Source organism: Typopeltis vanoorti, chromosome 18 (assembly GCF_054136105.1).
Source record: "Typopeltis vanoorti isolate ZY-2024b chromosome 18, IOZ_Tvanoo_1.0, whole genome shotgun sequence".
NCBI lineage: Eukaryota > Metazoa > Arthropoda > Arachnida > Uropygi > Thelyphonidae > Typopeltis > Typopeltis vanoorti.
The window spans coordinates 46796914-46810907 of NC_143566.1; the positions used below are offsets into that span (position 1 = coordinate 46796914).

General features: G+C 36.1%; 1 protein-coding gene across 2 annotated transcripts in view; it reads left to right on the plus strand.

Annotated features, from left to right (window-relative positions):
- The window catches only part of LOC150096630 (meckelin), a 575505-nt gene that overhangs the window by 469921 nt on the left and 91590 nt on the right, over window positions 1-13994 (plus strand). For both annotated transcript variants that reach the window (XM_090408005.1, XM_090408006.1), the window contains one exon: window positions 7866-7946. In XM_090408005.1, coding sequence (XP_090264131.1) covers window positions 7866-7946 — 81 coding nt within the window. The remainder of the gene's footprint in view (window positions 1-7865; window positions 7947-13994) is intronic.

The following is a 13994-nucleotide window of genomic DNA, read 5'->3' on the forward strand; positions in this document are numbered from 1 at the left end:
CTGAAGCAAAAGTGTTGTCTGTATCCCTGAAAATGGCTAAAATTGAGTATCATGCAGTTATAAAATTCTTTGAAAAAGGTTTAACGGCGAAAGAAATTCATTCGAAGTTCAGAAAAGTTTATGGGCACTCTTCTCCTTCGTTTTCGACAATTAAGAAATGGTCTGTCGAGTTTAAACGTGACCGTACCAGTCTTGAAGATGATCCACATGAAGGACGCCCAAAAAGTGTAACAACGCCAGAAATCATTGATCAAGTGCATGATATGGTATTGGATGACCAGCGAGTCAAAGTGCGTGAATTTTGCTGAAACTATAGGCATTTCAAAAAAACGTGTAGGATATATGTTTCATTTGCATGAAGAATTGCAAATGATAAAGCTTTGCGCAAGATGGGTGCCACGCTTGCACGCAGCAGATCAAAAACGTACTCGCATGAAAATCTCTGAACAGTGCTTGGAGTGTTTTAACAAGAATAAAACTGATTTTGTGCATCAATTTATTACTATGGATGAGTAATTGGATTCACCATTACACACCAGAATCCAAACAGTAGTCAAAACAGTGCACAGAAGCCGGTTGTTCAGCACCAAAGAAGACAAAGTCAGTTCCATCAGCAGGAAAGGTCGTGGTATTAGTGTTTTGGGATGCTAAAGGCATTTTGTTTATTATCTTGAAAAAGGTAAAACAATAACCGAGGAATATTATTCCGATCTTTTAACCAGACTAGACGGAAAAATTCGTAAGAAAAGACCCAGTTTGCAGAAGAAAAAATCATCTTTCATCAGAACAATGCACCTGCTCACAAAGGTGTTTTGATAATGGGAAAATTAAGGGATCTGCACTATGAATTGTTGGAATATCCACCCTATTCCCCAGATTTGGCTCTCTCTCTCTGACTTCTATCTCTTCCCAAAACTAAAACTCTTCTTTGTTGGTCAGCATTTTTCTTCAAATCAAGAGGTGATTGCAGGGACAGGATAATGGTGCTGGAGCATCGCTGGAATAAATGTATTAGGCTTAAGGGAGATTATGTTGAAAAATAAAAATAATTTTGCAATTATAAATTAGTTTTTTCATTGTTAGGCCAACTACGTTTCAGACCACCCTCGTATATAACATCTCATCAGTTGTATACAAGGCCTTATCCATCCCCAGGACCATCATCAGCGAAACTTCATGATTTATGTCTTGCAGCAAAAAAGCAGTCTCAAAATAAGATGGGTTGGTATGAGAAATAGTTGTCACTGTAATGGATTGAAAAATTCTAAGTCACATACATTAAAAAGTACAGAGTGATCCAATGAAAATAAAAGACATGAAATAGCTTCAGTTGTTTTCCTGTGGTCTTCTCTTTTCACAGACACTTCTTGTACATTAACATGAAACCATCCACCAAATTTTATATTGAAATCATGCTAAGCTTTTAATGACTTTGTGACCCACTCAAATAATACCAGGTAAAAAAAAAAAATTCCGTGTTATTGCTGAAACTAGTATTTATTATTTCCTACATTTCATAGTCGAATTAATTACCTTCACCAGAGAAAGATTCAAGATACAGAGAGATATAAATAAATAAGCATAAAAAAACACATATGACATCCGTAAATTTAATGTTTTTTTATGATCTTAAACCTATAACTCAAATTATCCTTCAATCTCTTCAGCTTCTACAACTTTTGTACAGGATATAACATAACTTTCCAGTGTCATATTCTATTTTGGCATAGAATATGAAATTTGAGGTTTAGATAGAAAGAACATATAGCAGATATATTCAGATATGTAATATATAACATATCTTAGGGACAGACCAATACTATCCTTTGTGTGCCATTTAAAAAAGGCACATGAAATGAACTGGAATTGAGCAGTACCTTACCACTGCAAAAGTAAATATGAACACAGAACATATTTTCAAAGAAGCAGTACCTGTGAGAAGGCACGATATAACTTAATCAGAATGATGGGCTTACTTAGTAGCTAATTAATTTATCTACTTTGGCTGTATTTGATAAAAAAAAAGAGTTGATTTTTCATAGTGTTTTCTCAACGAATTTGCTTCTGACATCCAGTGCAGCTGCAAGAAAAGTGTAATGGCATAGTTTTTTAAACATTGACTTTTAAAACATTTAGTCTTCCTAAAGAGTGTTATCCATATGTCATTTTCTATTTTACTTCGTGAGTTGTGTTTATCTTCAGATGTTTTTTATACTTATTTAATTAACATATTTCGGTTTCTTTTAATCCCCCATAAAGGAGGAGTTGATTTTGACAGCATATTATAGGAAAATAATTTTGAAATGAATTTTTGCCTACATACACCATGCAGAATTTTTTTTTTTTTTAACTTCTTTAAATACTGAAAAGCCACTGACACATTTTAACATATGTGATATATAGCAATCAAAATAATATTAATTAATTAATAATTAATGTTACAGTGCCATATATATATATACTGATTGCACACCCCTATCGGATACTGTAGTCTACACCTCAAAACTAATGAAAAAGTCCCAATAAACATGGGTCTGGAAACCTTGCATTTCTGAGATACAACCCTTTATATAGTTCCAGCACACGGATTGACATAACCCAATGGATCACATGTAGCATAGATAGACACTGCTAAGAGTGACTCACATGATCACAAACAACTACAATTGAATCTAAGATGCCTCTAGCTGCATTCAGTCTAATAGGTTTGCCATGAGCAAGTGGGCAGTTTGTTTTAGTATGTCTAAATCATGGGTGTTTTGCAATGGAGGGTGAGCTCACATTTACTGAATTGATTGTCACATATATGTATGCTTTTTTTTTCTTTTTTTCTTTTTTAATGGCTGTGCCTGGGATCACAAGGAGATCAAAAATGAACATACTGTCTAGTAACATAAAATCCACATACTTGCACATCAAGTATTGCATTGAAAATGTTTCCCAAGCAGTTATATGAAGAGTCCCATGAAAATTGCTTTAATCACAAAATTAGTTCAAGCACTTTTGCTAGATAGCTCATCGTGATTGGTATTTTGTCGGTGGTTTCTACACTATGCACAGGACCAAGGATTTCTGTAAGTGGAAAAAATGGTAAACTTATAAGAAATAGAAGATATAATCAAAAGAATTCAGGAATTTTATACTAAACTCTATGAAGACAAGGACTGAGACATCCAAGAATCAACTATGGATAGCTCGAGTGAGGAAGAATATGATGTCCCTGCAATCTTACAAGGTGAAGTGGAAATGGCACTGTGGGAAATGAAAAATGGAAAGGCCCCAGGAGAAGATGGAATTATGATAGACTTCTTAAAGCTGGGAGGAAACCCTGTCATCAAACAGCTGATTAAACTCTTTAATAAATGTCTGAAACAGAGAAAAATTCCAAAAAATTGGAACAATTCACTTCTAATATTAATTTTTAAAAGGGACAATAAGGAAGAAATTATAAACTGTAGACCTATAAGCTTACTCCCTACATTATATAAAGTCTTCACAAAAATTATAAACCATGGAATAAAATCTAAACTTGAAGGAATGCAATCTTATGAATAAGCTGGATTTAGGAAGAATTATAATACTTGGGACCATATTCACACATTAAGACAGCTCTTTGAAAAATCAATTGAATACAATAAACCCTTATATCTGACCTACATAGACTACAAAAAAGCATTTGATTCGGTTAAAACATCTGCAACACTAAAAGCTCTTGAAATCCAAGGAACTGAGAAACCATATATTGAAACATTAAAACATATTTACAATAATACAACTTCTGTAATTAAATAATATAAAAACAGTGAAAAGTTTCCAGTACAAAAAGGCATCCAGCAGAGTGATACTATATCTCCCAAACTATTTACAGCTGCATTAGAAGAAGTCTTTAGAAGCCTTGATTGGAAAACAAAAGGAATAAACCTAAATGAAGAAAGGCTGCATCATCTGAAATTTGCAGATGATGTTGTCCTAATAACAGATAATCTTGAAGATCTGGAAGAAAGGCTAAATCAGCTAAATGAAGCCTCCAGAGTAATTGGATTAAAAATAAGTAGAGAAAAAAAAAAACCAAATAATTATGAATAAGTACATAAACCAAAGAACTGTCAAAGTTGAAAACCATGAAATAGAACAAGTTACTCATATGTATATTTGGGCCAATTGTTATCCTTTAAGGATTGCCAAAGAAAAGAGATTGAATGAAGAATTCACCTTGGATGGATGGCTTATGGAAAAATGAGAGAGATATTCAGAAGTGACATCCCTATGAGTCTAAAAAGGAAAGCTTTCGACCAGTGCATACTTCCTGTCCTAACATGAAGTATGTTAGGACAGGGGGAGAAACATAGACTTTAACAGAAGCCCTAAACAAAAAGGTGAGAACCACACAACATTGCATGGAGAGAAGTATACTAAAAATCACATTAAGAGATAGGAAGACGGATAAGATCTCAATCAGGTGTCATGGATATTTTAAAATACATTAAACAGGTTAAGTGGAGATGGGCTGGCCATATTGCCAGATGCAATTACTGGAGATGGACAAGAAAAACAAGAGTGGAGACCAATGGATGGAGTAAGACAAAGGGGAAACCGACACCACCACACTTCAATTATTTAGCCTGAGGATACCTAGATTACAGATTTTCTAATAGTTGTTTTGGTTGAGGTTGATCAGTTACATGTTTTCAGTAATCCACGTCCTCAATTACTGAGCACTACCATACTTCAATTATTTAGTCTGAGGATACCTAGATTAGGTTTTCTAAAAGTTGTTTTGTTGAGGTTGATCAGTTACATACCTTCCTTGGTCACCTAACCTAAATAAGTCTTCTGGAACAAAGTAGGGTCATTTGAAATCATTCATGTACTCTGTCTCAGCAGAGAATGTCAATGAACATGTATGCACTGGCCATCAGTTGCCAGCCAGGAACTTTCATGTTCATGAAGCTCTCGGTGGTGAGACATGTCAGTGACTGCATATCTGCCAAAAGAGTTCAGTTTGAACACCTGATTCATCTTACAACAATATTTCATTTGCGAATTACCATGGATTTAATACTTGTTTCTTGAAATTTGCCTTCTGTCTACATTTCAAGTTGTAGACGTTTATGCTTTCACTACATTGGTCTGTATCTCAGAAATGCAAGATTTTCAGATCCATGTTTATTGCGACTGCTTTGATAGTTTTGAGGTGTAAAATATGCTCAAAGGCATATCTTCGAGTTCATGAGAGGCACATGCATCACCTTTGTGTAAGCACACATGGATGTGTGTGTGTGTGTGTGTGCGTGCGTGCGTGTGCATATCTCCCATTATGTTTTATAAAAATTAAATAGTTTACCAAAATGACATATGAAATAATCTAAAAGTGGTGATTTAATATTTTGGCAATTCTCATAAATGTATCTAAATCAAACATCCTCACAGTTGATCGATGGTATACAGGAAGGTTAAGCTGCATCATGCGTTCTAATGTTTAATGAATCTAGAAATAGTAGCAAGTCGCCAGGCTCGTTCTTGATATTAAATTTGATACAGATATCCTTTCTTTCCCGGGAAAAAGGTGAAGATGATTGAGATAAGTAACGAAACGGCAAAGCTATCATGGTTGGTCAAGTGGTTAACGTATCTGCTCTCCAGCCAAAAGGTTGCAGGTTCGAATCCTGCCGTGGGCATGGATGTTTGTGATTGTCTGTGAAAATACTAATGGTGGTATTGGTGGGCGGTGGATGCCATTGGTGTAGATGATGATGGTAGTTGTGGTTCGTTGTAATTGGTGGATTGTAGTGGCGGAGACAGAGAGTTGAAGAGTAGGTACCCTCCCTCGATGAGTCTTTGGACTACCTGGAAATATCACGTAATAATAATAATAATATATCCACACTTTTCATATATATCAGTATATTCATACCTTCCATTTTATTTAAAATTGCTCCCTTAAAAATTAGTCATATTTTAATAAAGTGATTTAATTGGTTAATCTAGTTTAGTTTCCAAATAAAATGTGCCATGTATTTTTGTGTAATAAATTTAGTTTAATCCTTTATCCAAGTGTGAGCAAACAAAGTTTGCACCTGAAAGTATCTTCAGGACTGGGTTAAGGTGGTACAACACCTTACTTGCTAATGCTTCTGCCTGATATCTCCACTTGGGCCTGGCTCCCACTGAAGAGACCTCAATAAAGGTCGAAACTAGTCTGGGTAGTGGCCCTTCCCTTAATGCATAACATTAGACATATCCGCAAGGAAATGTGTTTTGCATTATAGGAGATACTGAGATAGGAGTGTTGGTGGCTTGCTCCGCCTTTGAAACGAGTTGTCCTGGTGTTGTACCACCTTAACCCAGTCCTGAAGATACTTTCAGGCGCAAACTTTGTTTGCTCACACTTGGATAAAGGATTAAACTAAATTTATTATACTCTAACCAAGTGAAAAATAAACTTTCAATATTTTTGTGTCTTTTTTTTTTATCATCTTGAATTTACTGTTCAAAAATTCTCTTTTAAGAATACAAGAGTTTGAAAGAAAAATACTGGCAACAATCTGTCTCCTACCTCAGACACATTGTTTATTCACTTGATTAATTATAATTAATTATTAAAGAACGTGCCATTGCAGGTTCTTACGCATTTATTCGCTTACTAACAAGCGAGAGTGGTGAGCGCTCCAATTCTGATCTGCGCACCGCTTTGAATAATAGGCTATATCTTCGGGAATTTTTCAAATTTCTTGATGAAAAGTTAGGAACAGATTTTTAAAAGTACATACTTTCAGAAAATAATATTAAAAAATCGATTTTTTTGATCCTCTACATAGTAATGCCTCCTTAAAAAGTATCAAAACTTACAAATTAGCAAAAAGAAAATGCCATAGAGGAAAAACCTGACGTGGTAGAGAAAAATGGGTTTGATATTTGAAATCAGCGTGCCCAAATTAGTAAAAAACAAGTGTCAGATCATAATCAGCAGGGAAAAAAATTTTTTTTGTTGGCCAGTATAATAAAGTTATAATTATAACTACATTATTCAATACTTCTCTAGTCATTTAGAGACAGAAGCACACGTTTTCATTTCTAATGGATTTTCCATAGTTTTCCAAAAAGATCCATAATCATGTATTGCACTTGTGTTTGCAACACCTGCTGTAAGCCGTGTTGCTATCAGCAGACTGTTGCCAGTTGATATCTGCAATGGAAACAACAGAATCCTTCATCTTGAGGGGGGGGGGGGTCTTCCAGTATATAACATTCCTGTACAGCAAAGACCACTTCCCTCATGCTTTTTTTGGTTTTAACCAGTGGTTAAAGTTCAGGTTATAAGAGGAAGGTTGTTCCACTTCATAATCATTTTATAATGGCTTTCTATGTTTATGAACTTCACTGCCTCATCTTTCTCTCTCTCTCTCAGCACATTACATCACTTGTTTAGTGCATTTGCATAGACTCAATATATGCCTTTCAGTTGGAAAAAACTAGTTTTGAATTCCCTCTGGGATGTGAGGAACCTTTATAAGCTTTTTATGTGAAGCTGAATTAACTGGTCTCATACACAGTTTACAGACAAAACACGCATGCGCTCACAGTTAATAGACAAAATATGTACTTGTCTCGTATCTTTAATTGCTCTGCCCATAGTGCCAGTCATTACATGTATGAGATATGGTTACATTTCCTCAAATTGTTAGAGTGCCATGCATAAAAAAATGCTGTTGTAACATTCTACCAATTACAGTAGTGTTGCAGTAAACTTTCTAGCTCTTGTATGTAAGGCAGTATATTTATACCCTACTTCTCTAATTAATTTATGGTACTACCATCAGCTAAATTTAATATTTAAGATGTTTAATTATGCTTTTGAATTCCAGATTTTAGCTCACAAGGTATTCTATGAACGATTTGTGGAAGATAAATTGCAACAGTTTGTGGACCTGTGCTCGGTTAGCAATGTATGTAAAATGTGCCAATTTAAATGTACTTTTAAGTGAAATCATTCTCTTGTCACTAGTTTCCATTATTATCTATAATTGCAATATGTAATTTGTGTTATCAGAATTGTATATAGACATCGTTATTTGATTTCCAATTTTGCAGTTAGATCACCAGTTTCTTCTCTTTGTCAGTTCACTGTTTATCATGGTGGATGGAGTTCTATCTTCCATTTCTCCCACCAGTGCTGGAGTACCCAGGAATCCAGACTGTATCTCATTGTTGTTGTGAACAACAGATCCTATCCACATTTTTGCTTCTGACAATTTGTTTCTCTTCTTTTGATGTTTCACTACATTATGACACTCACTCATCTTTTGTACATCTTCCAGATTATTCTCTGTTCTCCTGCAAATCTGTATACACCCTTTTGAAACACCCTGTATATATATATATATATATACATATATACATGTTTTTATGTATATATATATATAGAGAGAATCGAATTGACATCCATTCTCTCTCTCTCTCTCTCTATATATATATATATAGAGAGAGAGAGAGAGAGAGAATGGATGTCAATTTAATGTGACAAAATGTAAGGTTATGCATTTTGGGGTGAAAAAATTAGCAGCAGTATACCACTTTGGTGGAACTCTACTCTAGGAGATGAGGCCAGGGACTTGGGAGTGTTGGTGGATAGGGAGATGAAGTTTAGGGGACACATTGCAAAAGTGGCTAAATCAGCTCATCAAATCACTTGGTTGCTGAAGAATACTTTGACGAACAGAGATAAGCAAGTTATTGTTCCTCTATACCGAGCCTTGATAAGACCTCATCTCAACTACTGTGCTCAGATTTGGTCATCTAGGTTTCTTCTTGATGGGGAGGAGGTTGAGAGGATCCAGAGGCGAGTGACCAAGATGATAGCATTTCTATGGAATGAACCTTATGAGAACAGGTTGAAGATTTGTGGGTTGCAGAAATTGATTGATAGGCAGAAAAGAGGAGATAAGATTGAGACATTCGAATTGCTGAAGGGTTTTAATTCAGAGGATATTTTTGAGATCAGGACTGGTGATGGGAGGACTAGGGGATATCTATGGAAGCTGGGCAAGAGTGTGGTTAGTAAGGGTGTTAGAGCTGGGTTCTTTACTTTTAGAGTGGTAAATGAATGGAATAAGCTGCCAGAGTCTGTTGTGGGTGCTATGACAGTGAATGAGTTCAAGGCAAGGTATGATAGATACTGTGAGAATGTTGAATAGTTGTGTGGACACGATGTTTAGGACCTCTCTCGATGAGTCTAAGGACTCCTTGTAGTCGCCCGTAGTAATAATTAGATGCTATGTTTGGTGCCAATAAATCTGTTTTGCTTGCATGCGTGCAGCATAGTGTCTGTGGGAAGGGACGTATTTTTCATTATTAAATGTCATTCCAGTTGTCTCTGATTACACTCATTGTTTCAAAATATAGTACAAATGTCTATATACTGTACACTGCTTCAAAAGAATGAAATCAGTGGACACCATGGTGTGAGAAACAGATAGCCATGATGCTCACCTTATTAAGATGTAGCACCTCCTTTCACTGCGATGACTGCAGCAATCCTATGGGGCATATTTTCCACAAACATATGATTCTGATCGATGGGAATTTTGGACAATTCTTCCTGAGGACATGTAATGAGGTCTGGAACTGTTGTGGAGTGGACATCCCTTGACCTCACCTGATGCTCCCAGTTCATCCCACAGATGTTCAGTAGAGTTGAGATCAGGATTCTGTGGAGGCCAGTCAAGTGTGGTGACATTCTTGTCCACAAACTACACAATTACAGCAGCAGTAGCCTTATCTATGGCACATTGCATTGTTTTGCTGAAAGAGACAGTGATCAGTTCTGTAGAAACACCACAAAGTAGGAAGCATTGCATTGTCTAGAATAGTGTTTCTCAAACTTCTGGATGTCAGGGCCCCCTTTGCAAAAATTAAAATATTTCACGGCCCCCCTCGAAAAAAAACCGTAATAGAGAGATATATTATTATAATATTTATTGTATTTATATTCAATACAAAACATACACAGCGAATATTGCAAAAATCAAATGAATATATTACATTTTTTGCCTCTTACCGTTTGGTTCTGAAGACTATCCCCTCTGTTATTCATTATCTATATGTATCACATTATGAAGGAATGTGGTATTAAACCTGATATCAAAATTGGAGATGTTAATGTCAGCTCTTTTCTTTATGCGGATGATGTTATACTTCTAAATAAATCTGCTACAAGTCTGCAAGATTCTCTGACTAAATTGAATAGCTGTTGTAATAGATATGGTATGAAGGTCAGCAATAAAAAGACAAAGACAATGAAAATAGGCAGAATCATTGAAAATGTCAACTGTGTTGTGAATGGAGAACCTGTGGAACAAATAAAACATTTCAGCTACTTAGGCACAATTTTTACTGAAGATGGTAAACTAAATATAGAAATAGACAACAGAATCAGCAAAGCTGGTATCGTGGGAAGTCAATTGAATAAATTCATATGGAATAAGAAAGAAATTAGTCGGAACACTAAATTAACTGTATACAAGACTGTGTTCAAACCAATTTTAACTTATGGATCTGAGAGCTGGGTCAGAAGTAAAACACTTGACCAAAGACTAGAGACTGCAGATATGAGAGTCCTGAGAAAGATTAGAGGCGTGAACAGATGGCATCAATGGCAATATCAAATAGGCAATAGGAAAGATCTTGACATTGTCAGCATCCAGGAATGCGTTAGCAGAGCTAATCTCAGATGGTATGGTCACTTAAATAGAATGGGAGAGGAAAGATTAGCAAAACAAGTGTTCTCTGCCAGGTTGGCAGGAAAACGACCCAGAGGAAGACCAAGATATAGGTGGATTGATACGGTACAAAGTGCCTTAGACGATAGAAATATAAGATCTGATAATGTTGGAGTCTTGACAAGTAACAGACTGATTTTTAGGAAAATTGTAGATAGGAAGTTAGTAATGATGTAATTTTTTCATGTAGTACTGTCATATCCTGTACACCCCTTGAGGGTACATGGCAGGAATTTGATGATGATGATGATGACAGTGTGGGATGTTCTGGTAAAATATGAAATACTGTCCTTTTTCTGAGTCTGTTTCTGCTTCTTCTGATTGTTCACGGGATTTTGTTTTTATTTTTTATCAGCCACTTATCCATCTCAGGGTTAAATTTTTTAACGTAGAATAGATCAAATAATATCACCACTTACCGATACTGGCACACCACAGATTGATAACATGAAATTAGTGAATATTACCTGAATAAGGGAATCCCCAGACCAGGAACATTTTTCTTTTTCGTGACTTTTCTCCCTTTACGGTAATCAAGCCTAACGCGAAACAGACAGCAAAGGCAGGAATTAAAACGTGCATACGATTGGTGCGGTATTAACAAAAGATCGCGCAACCGAAAGATAAAAGCACAGCTGACAATTGAGTTGAAATGCTAACTCTCTTCAACCAAATTCCATATGTGAAACTGCCATAACATTCATTATAACACTTTTACGAATTTTAGCACGTTCGGTTGAATTTTATTGCTGCCTTGGGAAATCGAACTCACACACATCTAATTAATAACAATAGTTTTTAGTTAGATACTGTGTTTGCCCATGCAACATATGGTTTTGCTTCAGTCTATACAGCATAATTTCTGTATGAGGGTACATGTGATTCATTAATTACTGTGTTTTTATCCCAGTTGTCTCTAATCGCACTATTTGTTGAGAAATATATTACACAGACTCCCCATACCTTATTCACTGGCATAATAAAAGTACTTGTTTTTATTGCCTCTGCAGTATAGTGGCTGTTAAGGGGGGAGGCATGTTGTTTACCACTGCAAGCGAGTCACTATCTCCCCACATGAACTTATTTAAGCTTTTTTTCATGTGTGAAGTATAGGCGAAACTTTTATTGGTAACAGAAAACTAGCTCAAATGACAGTGATAACACTAAAAAAGGAGTTTCGATATGTATATAAAGTCAATATCTACAGTCCCTGATTACTAACGTGATGAAAGGGACAGGAAGATTTGGAGCTTCCCTGGAGAACATTCGAAGTAAATACAATTAACCACTGCTTTGAAATGAAACATATGAATAAGCAATATTTACTAATATTCATTAAGCGCCGAAATACGCAGGAAGCAAAGTTTGTGAACCAACACCAATGTGTGAATTTTTCCATTAAAATATAAAAAATAACAAAAAAGAAATAATAAAAGTTAAATACGTTTCTTTTAAAATAAAAAAAAATCTACTTAGTCTTAAAACATTTTAAATTTGTTTTCATTATTTCACGGCCCCCCTCAACAAAACCTACGGCCCCCAAGGGGGCCGCGGCCCACAGTTTGGGAAGCGCTGGTCTAGAATACCTCTTGGAGTTCAATGTTTTCATGGCACCACAAATAGAAGTCCGAGGCCAAACCAGGAAAAAAAACAGGACCATACCATCACACTTCTACCTCCCAATTTCATAGGTGGGTTTACGCACTCTGGTACAAGATGTTTACTGGGCATCCACTACACCCACACCCATTCATCTGCTTTGGGAGAGAATTTAGCGTGATTCATCACTCCATAACACAGCTTTCCAAGTTTTTGCATCCCACTGCACATGCTCTTTGCATTATTGTAGACAACGCTGCATGTTGGTTTGGATTATGTGGGGCTTGCATATTGTGAGCGTACATTGGAAATCCATGTTGTGAGCCTCAGTTCTGAATGCTTATGTGAAGATACGTATTCCAGTCGATGCCTGGAACTCTGCATTCAACATGTCGGCTGGCGGTTTTTATATATTGTTCTTTCTAGCACTCTACAGTCACCTTCAGTGAGTGTCGTCGGTCATCCGTTATGGATAGTACTTGCAGTTGATTCCCTGTGCTTCCATCTCAGTATGGTATAACTGATTATTAAACCGAATTAGCCCAATTTGTCAACAGTTTGCTGAACAGATAGGCCTGTAACATGCCATCCTATCATAATGCCTCTTTCAAACTGTCAGTTCCCCTATCGCAGCCATTTCACCTGACACAGTTGCACTTACTTGGGAGTATTGTATTCCTCCAGTTTATACGGGCTACAAACATATGGTCTTTGGTGGAATGGATAAGGGATGCTGATTTTTTATGTGGTCTGGAAGTGGAAGATTTTTGTTAGTTTTTCAGATGTGTCTTGTATATGTAGAATAGTGATAGCTTTAGTGTAGTCTCTATTCTGGAGTTGGGAGAGGTTCAGTGGGGAAGTCACTGTTATCTGAACTAATTAATTTAGCTCTGTTATATAAAATTTTAATAATTTGTACTGTTGGTCGGGGGAGGGATGATGTGACTGAATGTATCTACCAGTGTGGGGGGGGGAGGGTTCTGTAAACAGAGAATGCCAGGGATCCATTAGATTTCTGATGTGAACTGGATTCTGGGATATTGATTGTTTAGGTATGTTAGAAATATATTAAGAACATCCAGGTCATGCAGCCAAAAAGGGGAACACATCATCAACAAAGCATAGCAAATAGTCGGTCTATATGGGGAAGAGTTTAGCACTTTCTCTTCAAATATTTCCATGAAGAAATTAGCTGGAGGGGAGAGAGAAAGCAGATAATTCATGGCTGTCCCTTCTATTTGTTTATAGAATTTTTATTGCCAAACAAAATAGCCAGAGTTCATAGTGAACTTAAACATTGCTGAAATATCGGGAGGAAATTCAATATGAGTAAGGTCTAAAGTGCCTTGAACTCGGACATTGAATAAAAGGAGACTTTGAAACTGGCCATAATGTTTGTACAGTTTTGAAGTCAGTGTGAGGTTTTCTGTACTGGCTTTAAAGTGGGTTGAGTTTTTGTGTGTGGAGTGTTGCCATCAGAGGCATATATTCAGGGAATAGCAGTATCACTGATATTATATTTTTATATTTATTCCTGTTAAAGACTCCCCTAATTATTTCCTTGCTTTGCATGATTCCTAAAATTAAACATGATATACTAATGCTTCATGAAGAGGA